Here is a 21330-nt window from a genome sequence, read left to right on the forward strand (position 1 = left end):
TTGTAACACACACAGTCATCTTGTTAGAGCTTTGGAACTTTATTGTAAACATTGGTAAGATAAAAATTAGTTTGTAAGACTTTGATACTTCGTTGTAGGGATTCGTAACACACAAAGTAGTTTTTCTAGAACTTTGATACTTCGTTGTAGGGATTCGTAACACACAAAGTAGTTTTTCTAGAACTTTGATACTTCGTTGGTGGAATTCATAACAAACAAAGTAGTTTTAGAGTTTTGATACTTCGTTGTAGGAATTCATAACCCTCATTTTATGTTTCGTATTTTCAACCTGAACGTCACTTGTGCAACATTTGAACTAAACGAAAAGGTTAGACTCTACAAAATTCAGGCTTAACCATCCTTAACTTAGAACTGTTTAACAGAGGGAGGGCAACTGGTTAGCAGCAACCGCCGCCTTTACGGCTACTTTTACCTACTAACGATGTTGACTTTCACCTTTACAACATGCTATCAACTACCCGACATAGATTCGTAACACACAAATCAACACAGATAAAAATGTTGATTCTTTTCAAGAATCCATAAAATACAAATTTCGTAAACTATCTGTAACGCAAAGTAGTAAAGCTATAGTATGCATTGATACTTCGTTGTTGGTAACAGACAAGCAAATATTTGAATCGGGTGTTTTCCTAGTGTGCACCTGTAAAAGTATTTGTGCAGCTGAAAATTCATCTATATAAGTAAGTTCAAGTAGATAATCATTGCAAAGCGTATTAAAGATTATAAAATTCCATTCCAGAGTTGATAAATAAAGATATTTGCTAGAATATTCTTCATTTTTTGAATCATTTGTTACTAGGCCTGTATATATGAGGTGCAATAAGGCGTCATGTATTAAATTATGATGAAGTTAAAATATGATCTTACAATTGAGAAAAAATCCTTAGGAAGAGCTCTGATTTTAATACAAACATTTTAATTGTGTTATTTTGGTCACTTAATGCTGACGATGCTCAGATTGGATATGTTGTCATATTTAGTATCGTTGGCATGGATTTGTTATTATTATTATCAAAGTCGAATGTACAAGTTAATTTGATCGAAAACAATCAACAGTTGTCCATCAACAATTAAAGTAGAGTAAACATAATTACATGTACTTGTCATAAGACATTGATATTAGTCCTGTTATATTTTAAAACTACATTCAGTCTCTTGGGGTTTTTCAAGCAGAGTGTTTAACAGTATTCCAACCGCAATATCCATTGCCAAAGATGCATTTGGCTTAATATAGACCTGATCAGGCCGGCTAGAACACAACAAACATTGTGGTGGTCTGTTGGAACACAACAAACGCTGTGGTGGTCTGTTGGAACACAGCAAACGCTGTGGTGGTCGGTTGGAACACAACAAACATTGTGGTGGTCGGTTAGAACACAATAAACACTGTAGTGGTCGGTTGGAACAATATTTATATAAAACATTTGGCTTGTATAATATTTTGATATTTTCACGGCTGTGCTATATCTGTCGTACTTTCTATATTCCACGGCTGTGCTATATCTGTCGTACTTTCTATATTTCACGGCTGTGCTATATCTGTCTTACTTTCTATATTTCACGACTGTGCTATATCTGTCGTACTTTCTGTATTCCACGACTGTGCTATATCTGTCGTACTTTCTATATTCCACGGCTGTGCTATATCTATCGTACTTTCTATATTTCACGTCATTTATCTTGTTGCTGGAAATGTACTTTGTTTTGTAGCTTGAAATTTGTAGAAATGAAAAAGATAGAGAAACAAATATATGGCTAATGTCTCTACAGTTTGGGTCGTCCAAGTGTTTAATAATTTCAAGAATTTCACAATGATTTGTTCAAAGATATAACACTGGCCAAGAAATACATCATTAGAGCAATTTTTTTGGATATACTTTTCTTTTTCATAGTAATTATTGTATTTTAAGTTGGAAGTATCTCTTAAATTTGACTAATCTGAGGGTCGCGGATTCGAATCTCCGTCTCACCAAACATGCTCGCCCTTCCAGCCGTGGGGGCATTATAATGTGACGTTCAATCCCACTATTTGTTGGTAACAGAGTAGCCCAAGAGTTAGCGGTGGGTGATGATGACTAGCTACCTTACCTCTAGTCTTTCACCGCTAAAGTAGGGACGGCTGGCGCAGATAGCACTCGTGTAGTTTTGCGCAAAATTCAAAAACAAACAAACATTTGACCAAAGATCTAGAAATTGCATATCTGACACGTATCGTAAAAAGAAAAAAAAAGCGACTGATGAAGAAGTAATTTTTTAATTTCTGTATTTATCCCTCCTTGTTCAATTCGTCATTACTCCCCATTGATAATCCGAACGCTTGGTAGATCTGTGGGAAATTTGAGCTAAAAATTGTGAAGAAATAGTGTTTGCTAATTTTTTATTTTTTATTTTGATGTTAACAGTTTTACTGTATGATAAAGTTACGTTTATAACATCAACATGAATTAGATAAACCGATGGTCACAGCTTTACCCTGTGGTAGAGCTCTTGATCCCGAAGCTAGCTAATCTGTGCAATACCACCAAATATTCCCCGTACTTTAAGTTGTGAGTGTGTTATAAAAGTGGCAGTCAATCCCTCAGCGTGGATAGCGGTTGATAGGGTGCTGCTAACTGGCAGCTTTCCCTCTGATCGGTAGTTCAAAATTAGGAACGATGGCAGACAGCCTTAGTAACTTTGTCGTAGATATAAGTATAGAACTATAAGATTAGTAGATATCTCGGACAACTAAGACATGTTCTAGTCCGTACAGCATATATATATTTTTTTTTTTGCGAATGGTTTTGCTTTTCATATAAGTTTTTCAATATTTTACGGATACTCACGTAAGGGTACAAAGTTGTCCTTAACTTTGAATTGATAGACTGGAGGAAAATCAGCTAGTCAACAGTACCCACCGCCAACTCTCGGGCTACTCTAATCGAATAGTGGGATTTGACTATCACTTTTATAGTTCACCCACAGCAACAGTTCGCGAGCCATAAATTCTCGGATCCATAGCCTGGCATGTTTACTAATACTATGCCACAACCGGTTAATTTTTAAACAAAATTCCCAAGTTATTATTTTAGTAACTATTATAGATGTATTTCCGTTAACCATCTAAAAACAACAAAAAATAGTACTGTAAGACTGAGCTGAAAAGAGCTTGGTAATCAGTGTGTACATGTTTTCACAACAACGTAAAAAATAGAAGAAAAACAGTAGGTAAGCTAAAAATCTACTTAAAAGTTATCACACCGATTTTAGCCTAGTAAGGCTAAGCTGTGCGTTAGATTCCCTTAGCTACAGTAAAAATCTGGCCCGACATGGCCAGGTGGTTAGGGCGCTCGACTCGCAATCTGAGGGTCGCGGGTTCGAATCCCCGTCACACCAAACATGCTCGCCCTTTCAGCCGTGGGGGTGTTATAATATGACGGTCAATCCCACTATTTGTTGGTAACAGAGTAGCCCAAGAGTTGGCGGTGGGTGGTGATGACTAGCTACCTTCCCTCTAGTCTTACACTGCTAAATTAGGGACGGCTAGCGCAGATAGCCCTCGTGTAGCTTTGCGCGAAATTCAAAAACAAACAAGCAAACAGTAAAAATCTATAGGGTGGATATGTATTATGGAATAACCTTATAAAACTGGTGTAAGATTATTTTCAGAGAATGTAATCCTTTCATTGTATTGAGGAGATTGCGAGTGTACTAGTAAAAACTGCCAGTAACGTGGATGGAGGTATCCAATGAAGCAGGGTGTGTAGCATTAAAAAACAACAACAAAAAAGAATAACAGAAGAACATTTAAAAAAGATAGCTAATTAGACTAGCTTATCTTCATTAACATTGTGGATTATAAATACTTGTCCAAAAATCATCGATCTTAAATTGAGAATTTAAAATTCCGTTTGGTGTAAAATATACACACGAAGAGTTGACCAAAGTAGATCATTTTGCGTGAATTTTCTGCACAAAATACTGAATATCGCATATAAATATATTTTATCATGTGTATTCCCTCCATAGTCTTGCCTCCCAGTGGCACAGCGGTATATCTGCGGACTTACAACGCTAGAATCCGGGTTTCGATACCCGTGGTGGGCAGTGCACAGATAGCCCATTGTGTAGTTTTGTGCTTAATTACAAACAAACCATATTATTTTCCTATAGTATGGGTTTTAAAGTACTTTTTCAGCCTTGTTAAACTGTGTAATTGGTATTATATCTTTGATGTTCAGCTCTTATAATGATACTTTTTTATTCATAAATAGTTTTGTTTTACTTTGTGTAAAAGTGTAGTGAATTGTAACTTTTTCCTGCATGCTTCCTTCACTCTCGTTGCATACTTTTAATTAGTAACTCCCTTTTGTTAGGTGTAAAAGTGAAGCAGAAACAAAAGAAAATCGGTTAGTTAATGAACCAGTCGTCTGCTTCGAACCCAAGATTTCGGCTACACATAGCTCACCAAAGGATCAAATGTGTGGCATAAATTGGTACAAGAAAAAACATGAACATTTCTTAAGCTTCGAAAATAAAGACAAATCCCTAAAGAGAGACGAAGAATGTCCGCTCCCTAACAGAAAGGTTGTGCTTGCTACTGGGAATCGAAAACATGTTTCTGAATGTTTGACATTTGCAGCAGCCAACGAGCCATTAGCAAGCAATAATCAGGTGGAATTAACTAACCACTTCTCGGAAAGCTCATCCATAGACCAAAACTCGTTCACATTGACGAGCCAGCAGGACGACAGACTGTTGTTGACATTTGCTTTCCATTCTGAGAAAGAAGAGAACAGGTCTGGCCAAGAGCTATCACTTGACAGCAGAGTAAAAACAAAAGAGAATCACGAAATAAAGGGTCATCTTATACATAATGACAAGCAAGAGAATGAGAGTACCACTGGCTGTCGTCCTGATTTCAGAAACCTTGATGTTTGCCAAGGTAAGGAGTGACATTTATAGCTCAGTATTTATATATTATGTGTCTGTTTTTCTATTGCCATAGGCAGAAGCTTGACGCTATCGAGTTCACCCAACCTGAGTAAAACAAACAAACACCTTTATACATCTCAGTATTAAATCTGTATCTTTCTCAAATATTGTTTTATAAATAGTATTTCATGAATGAACTCCAACCCTGATAATGAAAGAAAAATATGTTAATAAAGTAAACTTACCTCACTATATTTAATATTTCGAGATAGAGAACTCTTAAACACATTCTAATAGAATTGCAAAACGACAATCAGTATTTTGAAGCTTAAGTAGAAAACTTGTTCAGTTTTCCTTTGTCACAACATATACTTAAAAATACACGCAACTGATCAAATCTCGTATACTTAAAACTACACGCAACTGATCAAATCTCATATACTTAAAAATACACGCAACTGATAAAATCTCGTATACTTAAAAATACACGCAACTGATCAAATCTCATATACTTAAAAATACACGCAACTGATAAAATCTCATATACTTAAAAATACAAGCAACTGATCAAATCTCATTTACTTAAAAATACACGCAACTAATCAAATCTCATTTACTTAAAAATACACGCAACTAGTTGCGTGTATTTTTAAGTATATGAGATTTGATCAATTAAGTGTATTTTTAAGTATATGAGATTTGATCAGTTGCGTGTATTTTTAAGTATATGAGATTTGATGATTAAATCTCATACTTAAAATACACTTAATTGATCAAATCTCATATATTTAAAAATATATTTCATTGATCAAATCTCATATACTTAAAAGTACACTTAATTAATCAAATCACATATACTTAAAAATACGCGTAACTGATCAAATCTCATATTCTTAAAAATACACGAAATTGATCAAATCTCATCTTATTGTTGTAAGCCTAAAATTATCCTATATTAATTCACGTTGTGTATTTGTGAACATGTTTATCCGCGAATATCTCCCACAGTTTTGTATCTAGTAGAGCCAAACTTGGTAGACGGCTCGGGTGGCCTTATTTATATACCCTTATTTATTTGGGATAACAAGGGGGCTAAAATGCGCACGGAAGGTCACCCAAGCATGATTTGGATAGGTTTGCAGGGTTGGTGAACTAAAATCTGACATCGGATTTTATATTTCTGCCACCCCTCCTCTCTTCGGGATCCCTGGTCGCAATTTTAGAAATTATGTTACTATCCTCTCTCACAAACTAGCAGGATCAAACTTGACACACGGGCGGGTGTCCTTACAGTTTTTATTTTCGGATCCGGATCCCCTTGGGGTAACTGTAGAACTAATTGTGAATAGTGGTCTGTGAATCATGAGAGTGCCTTTGAACCCCGCAATAGAGCACGTGTATTTGATGCTAGTATAAAATGTAAGTTATCGTTACTAGTTTTATGGGAATCGGTTTAGCATACTGTGGCTAGTGTACATTAATTATGTAAGCTGAATTTGTGTTTCTTGTTTAAGTTCAATATTTTCGTGTTTTCATTGCTCACTATTATCTTTTTAACCGATTCTAATAGAGACTAATAAAGTTCTTGTGTTATTTCAATTATCACAAATAAATACACGCACACGTTTGTTTTCAACATATTTGCATTTGTTTTTGTATTAAAAATGCGGATCTTAAAATATCAAACCGCAGCACTTCTTGCCTGTTGCGGTGTACTTTAGTTGTGGGTATACGTTTTTTCAGAGCACAGAAATATGAATACGTTATAAACGGTTGCTTTATGGTAACCAAAAACGAGATATAGGGTATATTGTTATTGTTTCGTGAAACTAACCCAATATACTGCATAAGATAAAGATCAAATTACTACAATAATATGCTCTTTCTAGTCTATCAGTTCAAAATTAGGGGCGGCTATGCGTGGATGGCCCTTGTGTAGCTTTGCGCGAAAATCTGAAACAAACTCGTAATTTGCAATTAAAATGAAATTAAGGGTTTTCAAAAGTAAGTTAATCACATTTCTGATCTTATGTAGATATGATCGAAAGTCCACTAGATTAATGATACACATTTCAAAATGAAATCCAAGAGTGACAGTGTAGTGTTTTTCAATACAATTACCTTTAATTATAAAGTGTTTCCCTTTGAATGAGTTGTAGATGTAATTTTATTTGTACTTGGTTACCACCAAAATGGTTTCACTTCACAAAAAAAAAACAACAGATCATAGGTTTCAACAGTCGTTACTTCTAGAAAATATGGCAAACTTTGAAGGAAAAGTTGCTTTTATGCACCCAGCCTGAACGTATTCAAAATATGATTTGCATAATACTTATGTATATTTATGTTGTTGTTGTTTTTGGAAAGTTTATTATAATTCTTGTAACTAGCATCAAGTGGCCGAACATGCCCAGACTGTGAATTACAGGATTCACGGTTCGCGACCCGCTGCCGTTAAAACTAGCTTTGTGGTCATGGGTGTACTATAAAAGTGACGGTCAAATCCCACTATTTGATCAGACAAGAATAACTCGAGTGTTATCGATACGCGCTGTTGACTAGGTGCCTTCCATCTAGTCCATCAGTTTAAAATTAGAAACAGCTCTTGTGTGGTTTCCGCTATATTGTGAAAGAAGGAAAAACGAAAATCAATGAAATATTTTAGATATCACGGATTATGTGTTAGTTTTTTACCGTGAAACTTTAGCAAGTTTATTTTACACCAATTTGTATGTTTTCATGCTTAGTTCATATTATGAAAAACTGACGACCTATGTCTAACCAACACCAGTTACTTGACGAATATCATGACGTGTTCAGTCCTATGATTAGCATATTTACAATTTTGATAAATATTTTAATCTTGTTAAATTCAGAAATAACATTATGTAAAAAAAATCAATAATAGGAACATTTATATTTTTTCGAAAAACAACAACAACAAAAAAACATTTATATTTATTTTATAAATTGTTTGTTTACTTTCGTGTGATCGTTTGATATTGTATAAACAATTAAATCTAATAATGTCATCGTAGCAAGTAATAAGGTAGTATAGAACAATATATTTATAAGAACAATTTATTGATTCACGGCAAATTTCCATCATTCGACAGTGCAATGTCGCTATAGGTAGACTTATATCTGGAGGAGTAACTCACAGTTATTTCACAGGGAAAATATTTGTAAAGTGAAATATTAGAAATATGCATGGTCTGGAGAACGCTAAGTTCAAAATCAACTGGTATTGGACGAAAGGCCTCGTCAGCACTAGGTATGACAGATAGAGTGTGGTTGACATATCCTTACATGTTATTATTTATCTTCGCGCTTAAGATCTCAGAATATCTAAAACATTCTGAATAGCATCGACAAAGGAAGACCAGCACCTGCATATGAGGGTGTAAAACCCCCTGAACAGCACCCCATCACGCACAGGACTGCCACTAAAATTGCTAAAGTTCACTGGTTTATCTTACAATGGAAACAGTAAAGCAGAAGGTGAAGTCTAATTACTGTCAGGAAAACGTATAAACACAAATTATTCGAGATGAAACTGTTTGACCAGGATGCTAAAAAGATGTGGCTCTACCAAGATAAAGCATCAAACATCGTTTCCACGGACCACAGCAAATTAAACCGTTATTCCTGCAAACCTCCTCTCTGACAGATATGTACGTCTGTAAATTACCCAACTGTGCACCCACGGGCTTCTGTGCATTTGACTTTCCCGGGTCTTGTTAGTCAATGTCTACATACAGTAGTGTCTGAAGAAAGCCTCTCAAGGTGCGTGGCTGACCATTCATCATCATGGTTGATGATGAGGAAGTAGCTCCAAGGACAACACGGGACATTTAATCGTTTTTCTAAATTGCGATTAACCCTCCATATTAGGCTGTGTCCTGTTGTACTTTGGCCTACATATGCTTGATACTAGGTGGTTTGTTTGGTTTGATTCGTTTAGAATTTTGCGCAAAGCTACACGAGAGCTATTTGTGCTAGCTGTCCTTAATTTAAAAGTGATAGATTAGAGGATACCACTCACCACCAGCTCTTGGGCCATTGTTTTACCAAATAATAGTGGGATTGAACGTCATATTATAACGCCTCCACGGTTGAAAGGATGAGCATGTTCGATGACAAGGATTTGAGCCCGCGACTCACAGATTGCGAGTCGAGCGCCCTAACCTCCAGGCCATGCCAGGCCTGGCACTAGATGGTCCAGGATGTTTAAATAGGAGGTATCACCTACTGTGACAAGATTCTATGGAAAGCGGTCATATGCCCCCGGCTCCGGAGATAACCTTAGCTTTTTGTTTGGCGAGGAGGGGGTGAGGGCGTACGCCTTATCTGCTAGTGTACCAAGCAGACTATATTTCTAAACTTGTAGAATTGCCGAGTTTTTATATAATATTTGTGTTCCTTAGCTAGATATCATGGGCGTCCGCAAGGCGGGCAAGGGGTATTTGCCCCCATGGATAATCAATTTTCTGTTTCCCTAGTTACAACTTTGATATCATTTTGTCATCGCGCTCCCCTTTGTAACATAAGTTATTTACTCAGAATATGTGCCTCTCCTTTGAAATTTGTCTTCATATCAGGACATGTTGTGTGAGGTCGTGAAATATCTTAAGATATAATTTAAATTATTTCTGAAAAATTATATGACCAACGAATAGAAGTTTATCACTAACTGTCGTAAGTAAGCCTTACAAAGTAGATAACATGGCAATCACACAGTGAATATGCTTCAAAAAAAGTTTAATTAGTTGAGGATATGCTTTAAATGTCAAATATCTTTTCTTTCTGTCTTTTTAAAGACAAATTATGTTCTGTGTTGATAATTAAACAAGTGAAAGCTGGACTTCAAGTGGAAGATATATATATTTAATAGATCATGTTTTGTTGTTCATTAAAAATAGTTTGCATTCTTCATGATGCTATGAGCATCTGGGAAATAGAAAAAAATGTTAGAACAAAAAATGATAAAGTAAATAGAACAAAGTCACTAATTTGGAATCGCCAGAGCATAACCGGTGCAATTTTAGTGGGAAAATGATAGATAGAAACCAGAAAAACAACAACGAATCTTTATGTTTGAGTGTATTATATCTCACAATTCGGTTTGAAATTGCGTGAAACAGAAATGAAAGGAAGAAGGAAGGACGGTAAAAAAATAGTCGAAATAATATAATTAAAAAACTAAGTAGCAATGACGATAAAGATAATTATGCAGACATAGTGATTACAAAAGAAGTAATGTGGTTGAAAGAGACGGAGGAAGAAAAGATATGAAAGAATGAAACATGCTAAATGGAAGAAAGATTATTATACACATGACAGTAATAAATAAAGTAAAGATGGGGATGAATGAAAGTCATATTGAATCTTTAAAACAATAATAGGAAACCGGAATGTAGAAAAACGTTATACATGAAAAGTTATAAAAAGATATGAATGTAAACTGTACTAAGATTGTTTTGCGTGTGAGAGACAGATGTTTTTTTTTTCAACATTCAGATATTAGGCCTATATTTATATGTATTACTCATTGTTCATAGAGAATAGTTTAGAATTAATAATATTTCGTTTCATTGTGTGTTTAATGTAAGATTTCTAATTCGGAAGCTTACCACAATTATAATTAGATTAATTAAAAGAGAAACAAATATGATTTAGAAAAGGATTGACATTCAATAATGTGGATAACTACGATGATGATGAGGGATAGTTTGGCATATACTAGTCATAAAAAGATAGATATAAGGACTTACAATAATAGGAAACAAATAATAATACTGACAAAATATTGACTAGAGAGGTGAAGATCGAGCCAAGTAAAAGTGAGTCAGAGTAGAGATATTGAGCGGTATGTTAAACATGAGAAGACTAAGAACAGAAATGATGAACGATGTGGTATAAACATGAGAAGACTAAGAACAGAAATGATGACCGATGTGGTATAAACATGAGAAGACTAAGAACAGAAATGATGAACGATGTGGTATATACATGAGAAGACTAAGAATAGAAATGATGATCCGATGTGGTATAAACATGAGAAGACTAAGAACAGAAATGATGATCCGATGTGGTATAAACATGACAAGACTAAGAACAGAAATGATGATCCGATGTGGTATAAACATGAGAAAACTAAGAAAAGAAATGATGATCGATGTGGTATAAACATGAGAAGACTAAGAACAGAAATGATGATCCGATGTGGTATAAACATGAGAAGGCTAAGAACAGAAATGATGATCCGATGTGGTATAAACATGAGAAGACTAAGAACAGAAATGATGATCCGATGTGGTATAAACATGAGAAGACTAAGAACAGAAATGATGAACGATGTGGTATAAACATGAGAAGACTAAGAACAGAAATGATGAGCGATGTGGTATAAACATGAGAAGACAAAGAACAGAAAGGATGATCCGATGTGGTATAAACATGAGAAGACTAAGAACAGAAATGATGAGCGATGTGATATAAACATGAGAAGACTAAGAACAGAAATGATGACGATGTGGTATAAACATGAGAAGACTAAGAACAGAAATGATGATCGATGTGGTATAAACACGAGAAGACTAAGAACAGAAATGATGAACGATGTGGTATAAACATGAGAAGACTAAGAACAGAAATGATGAACGATGTGGTATAAACATGAGAAGACTAAGAACAGAAATGATGAACGATGTGGTATTAACATGAGAAGACTACGAACAGAAGTGATGAACGATGTGGTATAAACATGAGAAGATTGTCTTATAAGAGAGACGTTGAGAGATATTATTCCACGCAAGAAAAACTGACTTTCAGTAAATGCGAGATTCTGGTGGATTCAAGAAAAAATAAGATTTTAGCAGATTTATTGAGTGATTTGGATTTGTACAAGACAGACTGACTAATCATGCAGATAATGAGAAACTATAACGAACAAATAGTTACAGGGTGATAGAGTAGACAAGTAAATGCAAAGGACGTTGGAATAATCGCTATATAATGAAAAACCATGTATTACATAAGTATGTTAATTTACAAGCTGTTTGGCAGTCACTATGAATAGTATCATTTCTTCCCACCACGTGTTCGTTTATTATGCAAAGTTGGGGGAGGTTGGTTAACATTATTGTCTTGATTCCCCTGTACAACGGAATCTACTGACGAGGTTATTGTAATTCTCAGTTTTTTATGTGCTTGGTTATCATCGCCAGCGTGAGCACGTGGTGGCTTTGCCTTGCGATTTAGGTTAGTGCACTGTGCCCCTGTCTGCCCTCGCATGCTTAGACCCCCTTCAGCTACAGCTCCATCTGGTCTGCTATTGGCTGACTCGCAATGGATGTTCGCCCACTAAAGATTACGCTTACTTCTCTCCGGTGTTCTTGCTGATGGAGGAATTACCTCAGCTGACAATGCTCTGTTTCATCTGGAGATTGTGTTACATTACACAGCCTCGTCTGGCCAACAACAAGACCTCTCCATAGACGGCCTCGCAGGTAGGTTTCATTTTTTGTAGAGACATTGCAAGTTTCAGAGGAAATCAACACAGAGATTTACAAACAAAATATTTTCCATATATATATATTTGTTTAACAGTTTCAGATATTTATATGTGTGCTGTTAATGTTCAAATTAAAATAATAATAATAATGCTATTGTGATTTTACTTAAACTGAATGATCGTGATAGTATCCGACAAACAGTGACAGAAGATAGAATCCAAACCTGTACGGTTTCGAGTTTATGATCAATGCTCCAACGATTAACTACAGAAAGTTTTAGTGTTATCAGTTGTAAGTCCTGACTGTAATAATCAGTGATACTAATGTGTTCAAAATACTTTGCTTTATTTATCTATTTTTTAACCAAGCCTCTTTAGTAGCTTATGATGCTAAAACTCGGTTATACATACACTGTACAACTATTGTATATCTTGTAACAGTAAACGTGGAAAATTAATATAAAACTTGTTAAAATGAAATATTTACTTGAATCTAGTCTAAATTTGGTTATTCAACCCCAAAGAAAGTTTTGTTAATGGTAGCTGTAGGGGTTAAAGGACTGAAAAGCATTAGTTTGAAATTACAAGTTGGAACTCACGAAAACAGCCTTGTGTGCTACACGTGCTTCTCGATATAATTATCCGGTTTATTGATATCATTTCAGTTCACAAAGGCATAAAATAATTGATACAGCATACACAACTGATTTGATTAGTGTAACATGTAATTATACTTATGCAAACTCGGGTTCGAATCCTCCTCTTAAACAACATTAAGTGAATTATTGATATAAATAAGCATTGAGCTTTTGTTTGATATATTAAAGATTCGTGTTTAGAATTGAATTTTGTCAAATGTCATTCAGAAACGGCATCAATTATATGATTAAATATATCTTACTTTAATTGTTAGTAACAATTTGAGTTTGGTATTTAAAGAGAATATTCTATTAAAACATGAAGAAATTGTTATTTAGGGAAAGTTATTTCAATATGAAAAATCGAATGTGATACTGTAACCTATATAAATCGTCACTGAAATATTTAGGGTTAGTGTTATATACAACACTTATAATCGGGTCTTTTATATTACAAGTACAAAATAGTTTTGAAGTTTGATTTAAAATACCAAAGTGATATTTACAGCAGCTACGTTTCTTTTAGTTTGGAAATACACATCTTGAAATATATCATATGTGCAATTGAAAATCCAATATTGTTCAACTCCAATCCTGATTTTTTAAATCGGAACATTATATGTTAGCCCAACTTAACACTAACGACATCAAGTTTCTATTCTTAAACGTTTTCCGATGTTCTGTTTTGTCTGAATAATCTTTCCACCAAAGGATTAATAGTGTTAATATTATGTGTGTTTGTGTACCAGTGTTAATATTATGTGTGTTTGTGTACCAGTGTTAATATTATGTGTGGTTGTGTACCAGTGTTAATATTATGTGTGTTTGTGTACCGGTGTTAATATTATGTGTGTTTGTGTACCAGTGTTAATATTATGTGTGTTTGTGCACCGGTGTTAATATTATGTGTGTTTGTGTACCGGTTGGTTCTTTGCCGTTTTGTAATCTTGTTTTGCTAATAATGCTGTTTACCTCCGGATAAAATTACCATTCAACTGGTACGTTTTTAGCATCTAAAAAAGCTCATTGACTGCAAGCCATTGCCAGGACATAACTGTGATTTTTAGATTGAGGTGGCCTACGAACTAAGTAGAGGGCCAGCTGTGACAAACTTAGTTAAGTACCTGAAAAAGATTTTAAATTACGAATGACCTTCTCTCCCATATGGTGCTGAAAAATAAAGAAATGTGTTGCTTTGGACAAGTGGTTCACCTTTGTAGACTGAATAACGTTGCTGCTTTACAAGACACCTAGCCTAAAGACGACCGATGTTTATATCTTATATTACACGAAGCCATTAATTTTAAACGAAACACATTCTCCCATTGCTAGTAGTCACGAAAAGCACCATATGGATATTTGGCTCTCTTTTTTTTTTTAATTGAGGGTATAGAGGTGACACCTCTTACCTATGTTCTCCGCTAGAAGGTGTGACGTATGCGCTGATTACCCGATAAACGCATTTTGTTCGCCAGTGTGTGTGTGTGTGTGTTTTGAAGTTAAATATTTGTATTTATCAGTACGACTAGATCTGCCATGGTGAAAAGACGTGTATGAAGTTAAGATTTTGTGATTGATGTACAGTATTATTCTTTTGATGTTATAGTTAAAGAAAAAGTGGAATATTAAGTAAGAGGATAAAAAAAATGACTTCTTAGTAAAATAAGTAAGCCACGTTTTAAACCTAAGACATGGTGAATGAGAACCGTTATTGATATTCTACTTTAACTGAAAACGTTGTTATGCCTTAATTTAAAAAAATCTAATCTAATTTTCATTGCTCATAAACTCAATTTTTGGTCGTAATTAAGGAATACACGATAATAGAGTTTAACATCGACTAGAATTATCAGTGGCGTGTTGAGAGACTAACACCGTAGTCAAGCACATTGAATAGTTCTATTATTATATAATGATCGAAATATGGTGAGCTTTTTTTACTTCTTTAGATCTCTAAACTGTTCCGTTTTTGTCAGCAAGTACACGTTTCTGACAAGATCCACTTATAGGGAACGAAAGTGACGTCATCTCGTGATGTTGCCGAGACACTATTTAATCTGTAATACAAAACTTATTTAAAAAAAATACTTCGTTACCTTTCCTCAATTATAATATTCATACTAAGATTTACCTAGCCCTGAGTGGCTCAGCGTTAGGTCCGAGGGCTTATAACCCTCGATAGGCACAGCATAGTAGCCCATTGCGTAGCTCTGTGTTTAACAACAAGCAAATATGTACCTAACAACATAGGCAACTAACACATAGAGCAGAAGGGGAACATGCCCCCTCCACTTTTTCCAGTTAGTGCATATTATTATTAACAACTGTTTTAAATTAACTTAGCTTTCACCTCCATCTTCACTTTCCGACAAAGAGAAGCAATCAAAATATGTCACTTTCTTGGACGCCACCTTGACTGCTAGCCATACTAAACATTAGTTTTAAGATTGCATTAAGCTTCACCTCAACTACAGATTTTAATATAACACTTGTTATGTTTTATTACAAAACCAACAGTGAAGATAGGAATAACATAAATTTGTGACCATTGTTGAATCATATATTTTTTGGGAACGTTAGCGAGAATTGTATGAGTGTGCATGAGCGTACTTTGGTAGTAACAGTTAAATAGGTTTGGATGTATTCTAGCAACATAGCTGGGACAATTATTAATATTTTATACTGACAGCTGTAAAACGTAGATGAATTTCTCCTTGCCAGCAGCGTTTATGTATGAATTAGTCAGTATGTTTTGATAGCGACAATGACATATGTTGTGTTCAGCTTGGTAAGAAGTTACAATAAGAAACAAATACAATCTCACAAAAAAGAAAAGAAATGGTAACAGTTAAAAGATTGACTAGAATATATTAAATGTTTTCATTTGTATTTCACTGATTTTACACTAATATAAACTTCTCCATTTCACTACTGTTATTACAGCGTGAACGTTTCAGTTGGATGACTGAGCGCTTGTTTTTGGTTGTAACTTCTCAATGTGCTGGACATGTGAAGCGTTTGGTCGGACAACTGTGTGGTTGATTTTTGTTGTATTTTTCGATGTGCTGGATTCGTGAAAGTTTTGGTTGGACAATTGTATGCTTAGTTCTTGTTGTAACTTCTCAATGTGCTAGGCATGTAAATCTTTCCTTTAGATCCTTACTTCCTTATTTTCATGTTGTAACTTCTCAATGTGCTAGGCATGTAAATCTTTCCTTTGGATCTTTACTTCCTTATTTTCATGTTGTAACTTCTCAATGTGCTAGGCATGTAAATCTTTCCTTTGGATCCTTACTTCCTTATTTTCATGTTGTAACTTCTCAATGTGCTGGGCCATGTAAATCTTTCCTTTGGATCCTTACTTCCTTATTTTCATGTTGTAACTTCTCAATCGGCAAACTTATTACCATTAGAAATAACTTTATTAATACCTTACACACACCGAGACTAGTTACGTGTGACGAACACCTCACAGTGAAAACACAAGGCCTTAAGTATAGCCCATACATGGTTCTGGAAAAGTGTGCAGATCATTAACTGAGCTCTCTCTCCCTATAGTGCTCGGGAAGGTTTGGTGAAATTTATTTGTGACGTCATTTAAATGTTAAACTAAGGAACATGTTTTCACGTGTGTTGGTGTAAGTTAAAAACGTAGAGAGAGGTAATGACGCAACTCCAAAGTTCAAGTAGAGAAACCTACTGATTCTATATAACTCACGAATACGTTTCCTTGAGTGGGTGAGAGAGGGATTCTGGGTAGCTACAGGATGATTGTGGGAACTACTGAACACAATATAATGTCAAACTATCTTTAGTATTCAGCATGTTTTGTTTGTAGAGAAGAAACTAATGGTAGACCCTTGATGTCCTTTGAACAGAAGATGGGTAATACAGAAACTAAATAACTTTGACATGCACTCAACATGAAGTGAAAATAACACGTTCAAATTCAACATTTTCGTCACGCTCTTGGTATTAAAGGTTAGCTAATAACTTAACGCTGTTATACATATATATGTGTGTGTGTGTGTATTGTTGTTGTTGATGTTTTCGGGAAGGTTAGCACGTTGTTGTAGGGAGGAAAGTTATCTTCAGGTGCTTTAACTGAATTCAGCACGATGATTAATTCTGTGCTGTTTAGGTGAAGCGTGTATGGTACGTCAGTGTGACGAGTCATACAAAAAAGGGAAGTCATGTGTGTGTGTGTCACTCTGTCCTTCATATTCCGTGACTTTGAGGTAAATGTACTGGGGGAGGGGGTATTGCTTCTTGCCAGACACATTTAGTTAGCTGTACTGATGGCTAAGTTGAATTTGGTTTGCTGTAAATACAAAACGACCAGAAGTTCTTATTGTAAGAAAGATTATCCAATATCGTTAATCTACGTAAGTAAATACGAAAATCCTTTTTTTTATCTTTGTACTGGTGTCAATATTTAATTTACATGTCTATGTATTTCTCTACTTTATGTTATTTTTCACTCGTGTTAATAACTTTCCGCACAGCTACTGGACTTTTAGTTTACGCTGATGTCTTCACGGTTTCTGGACTATCAGTTTACACTAATTTTAACAATATGTACGGTTGCTGGACTATCAGTTTACATTGATGTCAACAATCTGTACTGTTATTGGACTATCATTTACATTGATGTCAACAATCTGTACGGTTAATGGACTATCAGTTTACACTGATGTCAACAATCTGTACTGTTATTGGACTGTCAGTTTACACTGATGTCAACAATCTGTACTGTTATTGGACTATGTGTTTACACTGATGGCAACAATCTGTACTGTTATTGGACTATCAGTTTACATTGATGTCAACAATCTGTACTGTTATTGGATTATCAGTTTACATTGATGTCAAAAATTTGTACTGTTATTGGACTGTAAGTTTACTATTGATGTACAACAATTTGTACTGTTATTGGACTGTCAGTTTACACTGATGTCAACAATCTGTACTGTTATTAGACTGTCAGTTTACACTGATGTCAAAAGACTATACTGACACACACTTTGTTTGCCTAAGCATACTGCACCAAATCCTGTACAAAATCCTACATTTATATCTGAAGAGCGATAAAGTCAAGGTAGGAATAACGGGCAGTTCCGCTGCCAAGGTAAATTTGATGTATGTAATTAGTTCCTCGTGTGGTCTGGACGAAAATGTACCTTTTTAGAAATTGTGTTTATGTCTTTCTACATTCTTCTCTGAGTCGTGGCGTATGATGGTAACTGTTATCGTCTGGCTGGAACCACAAATAATAACATTAACAGACATCAGATCAGCCTTCTCTTTGTAATCTGACGACATAGCATCTTACTGTCTTGTCTTTTTGGATTTAGTAACCAGTTCCAGACTTCGAACATCGGCCTTTATTTTCAAAAAAGCATTGTAGACCAACCACTTTGTGACTTTCTATCTACTGGATTAGCTTACCTGAGCTCTAATGTTGCTGACAAACGTGGATATATATATATATATCATTTTCTGCTATACACTCTGCGTTACTTTACTGAACCCGTTGCTGCAAAAACTCGCTTCGCACTTTGGTGCTGTGGATGCGTTTATAGAATGACGACCAAATCCCAGTTTTCGATCAAACTAGAGTGACCCAGAGTTGTTGACCAAGCTGCCTTTTAGTTCAAGAATAGGGACGGCTATTACCAGATAGCCGTTTGTGTAGCTTTGCGTTAACATTCCGAAACAAACTTTATTGATAATTCCAAATGTTTTTAAACTTCTAATTTTACTAATAAATCATGTAATGTAGCCAATGATATTAATGTGCTTAATATGTCAAGTAAAAGGCCAAAGTTTAGAAAGAAAAACGACATGTCAAATCTTATAAAAGTGGAATGTGAAATATCCAAGTTCAAAAATACATAATTTCACATATCCAATCTTCCAGTTCTTCTTGTTCCTTCAGCTAACATGCGCCTTTGTGTAAATCTGATAGAAATATAATTGGATTTTAAAGGAAGAGAATAAATTAGCGTTAACTGTTTATTCTTCTTTTTTACTCCACTGACGTCGCTAAACAATAGTCTACTTTGGCTATATTAACTGTATCAGAGGACGAGGTGCGTCACACTCTTATATCGTGGTTGACTTGACCTAGAGTGGTAACCTTTCTTGAGTAACTTAGAGGTCGTGTGATTTGTGAGGTCACATGAATAAATAAAATCGCATTCTATCCATTTGTTTGCAGCAATTTTCATGTTAACAACATATTAAGTGATGATCTTAGCGAGATTCCATGTCACTTGAATCCTTTTGTTGACTCTTAGAGAGGTTCCATGTCACTTGAGTCCTTTTGTTAATTCTTAGCGAGATACCATGTCACTTGAATCCTTTTGTTGACTCTTAGCGAGATTCCATGCCACTTGAATCCTTTTGTTAACTCTTAGCGAGATACCATATCACTTGAATCCTTTTGTTGACTCGATTATTGTTTTGTTTATGTCTGCGAAATCATTTCAGTTTGATATCAGTCCTTTCTTTCTAATCTCGACACTATATAAGAAAATGAGAATTACAAAATCATATCCTTATTCTTATTTTTTTTAATGAACAAGTACTAATTAAATGCATATTATGTGATGCCTCAGGATGTATTTCAGAACACTACTTTTCGTGTCACCGCTTATATTGCACGCTCTGGTTTATCGACAACGCAGGAATAAAATGAAGAACATTTTCGATATCATCTTATTATTTTTCTTCACAACTACTAAATATTGTATTATTTTTAGATCTGAACAAAAATGTCGGAATTTTATACTTTTATTTCAATTTGTAATAGCAAAATTCAATGACTTGCTCAGCTTTGTATTAGGCCTAGTGGTTAGCGTACCGAATTATGTACCGGAAGGTCCAAGGTTTGAGACCGCCATATACTAATCAATACGCTCCGTATTTCAGCTATGAGCGCCATATTCGCTTAAGAGTATTCTTGTAGGTTGCAGGCTCTGCTGACCGGTTGCCATTTCTGTGGTCGGCAGTTCTAAATCACGGACGGCTTTACCTGAGCCTTAAGGTTTCTGACCTGTCCGTTTAGCCCTTGTGTCGCATAAAGTGTTGTTCAAGTTAGAAATGTAAATTACCTGCACAGTTGTTAACACGACTTAGAATATACGTATTTCCTTAAACATAGTTTTAATATTTAATAACGATTTTTCTAATGCTGTTGCAAACGTGGAACGTCTAAAGGATCACAGATAACGTCCGTTTAATATTTCTACTGATGTAATGTAACTGGTTTTAAACGAAGGATAACCAAGGTATGTATTCTGCAAAGAGGAAATAAGCCTAGGGGGAAATGTCTGGACGTTTTATAACACTCACTTTCTGTGTGTAAATAGACAGGTTTATGGAAATGTATCCGTGCCTCTTCCAATAAATGCCCTAGGGTTATGAAGGATTTTGACTGCATATCAAGGCCAAACAAATTATTGGCTGGGTAATAGGCAGGTTGGATGCGCTCCTCCTCATTCGCCGAACTGGCCTGGTGTATACTAAGAACGATTTCAACCTCATCAGATTTTTATACTTCACAAGCAGCTGATTTTTTTTATTCTTTAGCTTTACAAATTGTGACAAAAAACTCACTCACACTTCAAATTTCACTGTCTAGAAACAAATCCAATAGAAAAAAAAAGATTCACTTAAACGCTACGCATTTGTATGAAACGTGGTTCTTGGTACGCCAGCACGTTGCTCCAGTATTTTTTAAACCATCTTTTGGTAATTTTTAGGTTGGAGAATCATTCGTTATCTAGAAACCAGATTGAATAGAAAGAATTTTTTTTTCCTTTTCTGGCAGTCATTTTCGAAATATAAATATCGCTTTATATGGCTTCACTGCATATTTCTGGAAATGAACAAAGCTCGTCATTTAAAGTTGATTTTTCGAAAGTACATTCGTAGTCGTTAAGCCTTATCAAAATCGATACAGCAATTTTTAGAGTAAGCGGTAAAGGTGCAGCTATAATATTTTTCTTTTCAAATTTACTGAAGAAATTCACAAATAACTGCATTAAATTTACATAAAAATTACACATATTTTACTACAGCTTTTACATGTATTTCAACATATTCTAGTGTGAAATCTTACAACTATAGGTATTTATATGAATGTTTAATTGAATAATTCTGACAAAACTCTAAAATCTCATATAACTAACATATCTATATTAATTATAGTTTCAGTTAGGTTAGAAATTATAC

At 34.9% G+C, this 21330-nt stretch overlaps 1 protein-coding gene across 3 annotated transcripts in view; it reads left to right on the top strand.

Moving 5' to 3' along the window:
• LOC106466087 overlaps positions 1-21330 on the top strand; it is a 101331-nt gene that overhangs the window by 36610 nt on the left and 43391 nt on the right. For all 3 annotated transcript variants that reach the window (XM_022394040.1, XM_013926330.2, XM_022394041.1), the window contains exon 3: positions 4380-4948. In XM_022394040.1, the coding sequence (XP_022249748.1) occupies positions 4380-4948 (569 nt within the window). The remainder of the gene's footprint in view (positions 1-4379; positions 4949-21330) is intronic.

This window comes from Limulus polyphemus, unplaced genomic scaffold (assembly GCF_000517525.1).
Source record: "Limulus polyphemus unplaced genomic scaffold, Limulus_polyphemus-2.1.2 Scaffold2146, whole genome shotgun sequence".
In the NCBI taxonomy this organism is placed as follows: Eukaryota; Metazoa; Arthropoda; class Merostomata; order Xiphosura; family Limulidae; genus Limulus; species Limulus polyphemus.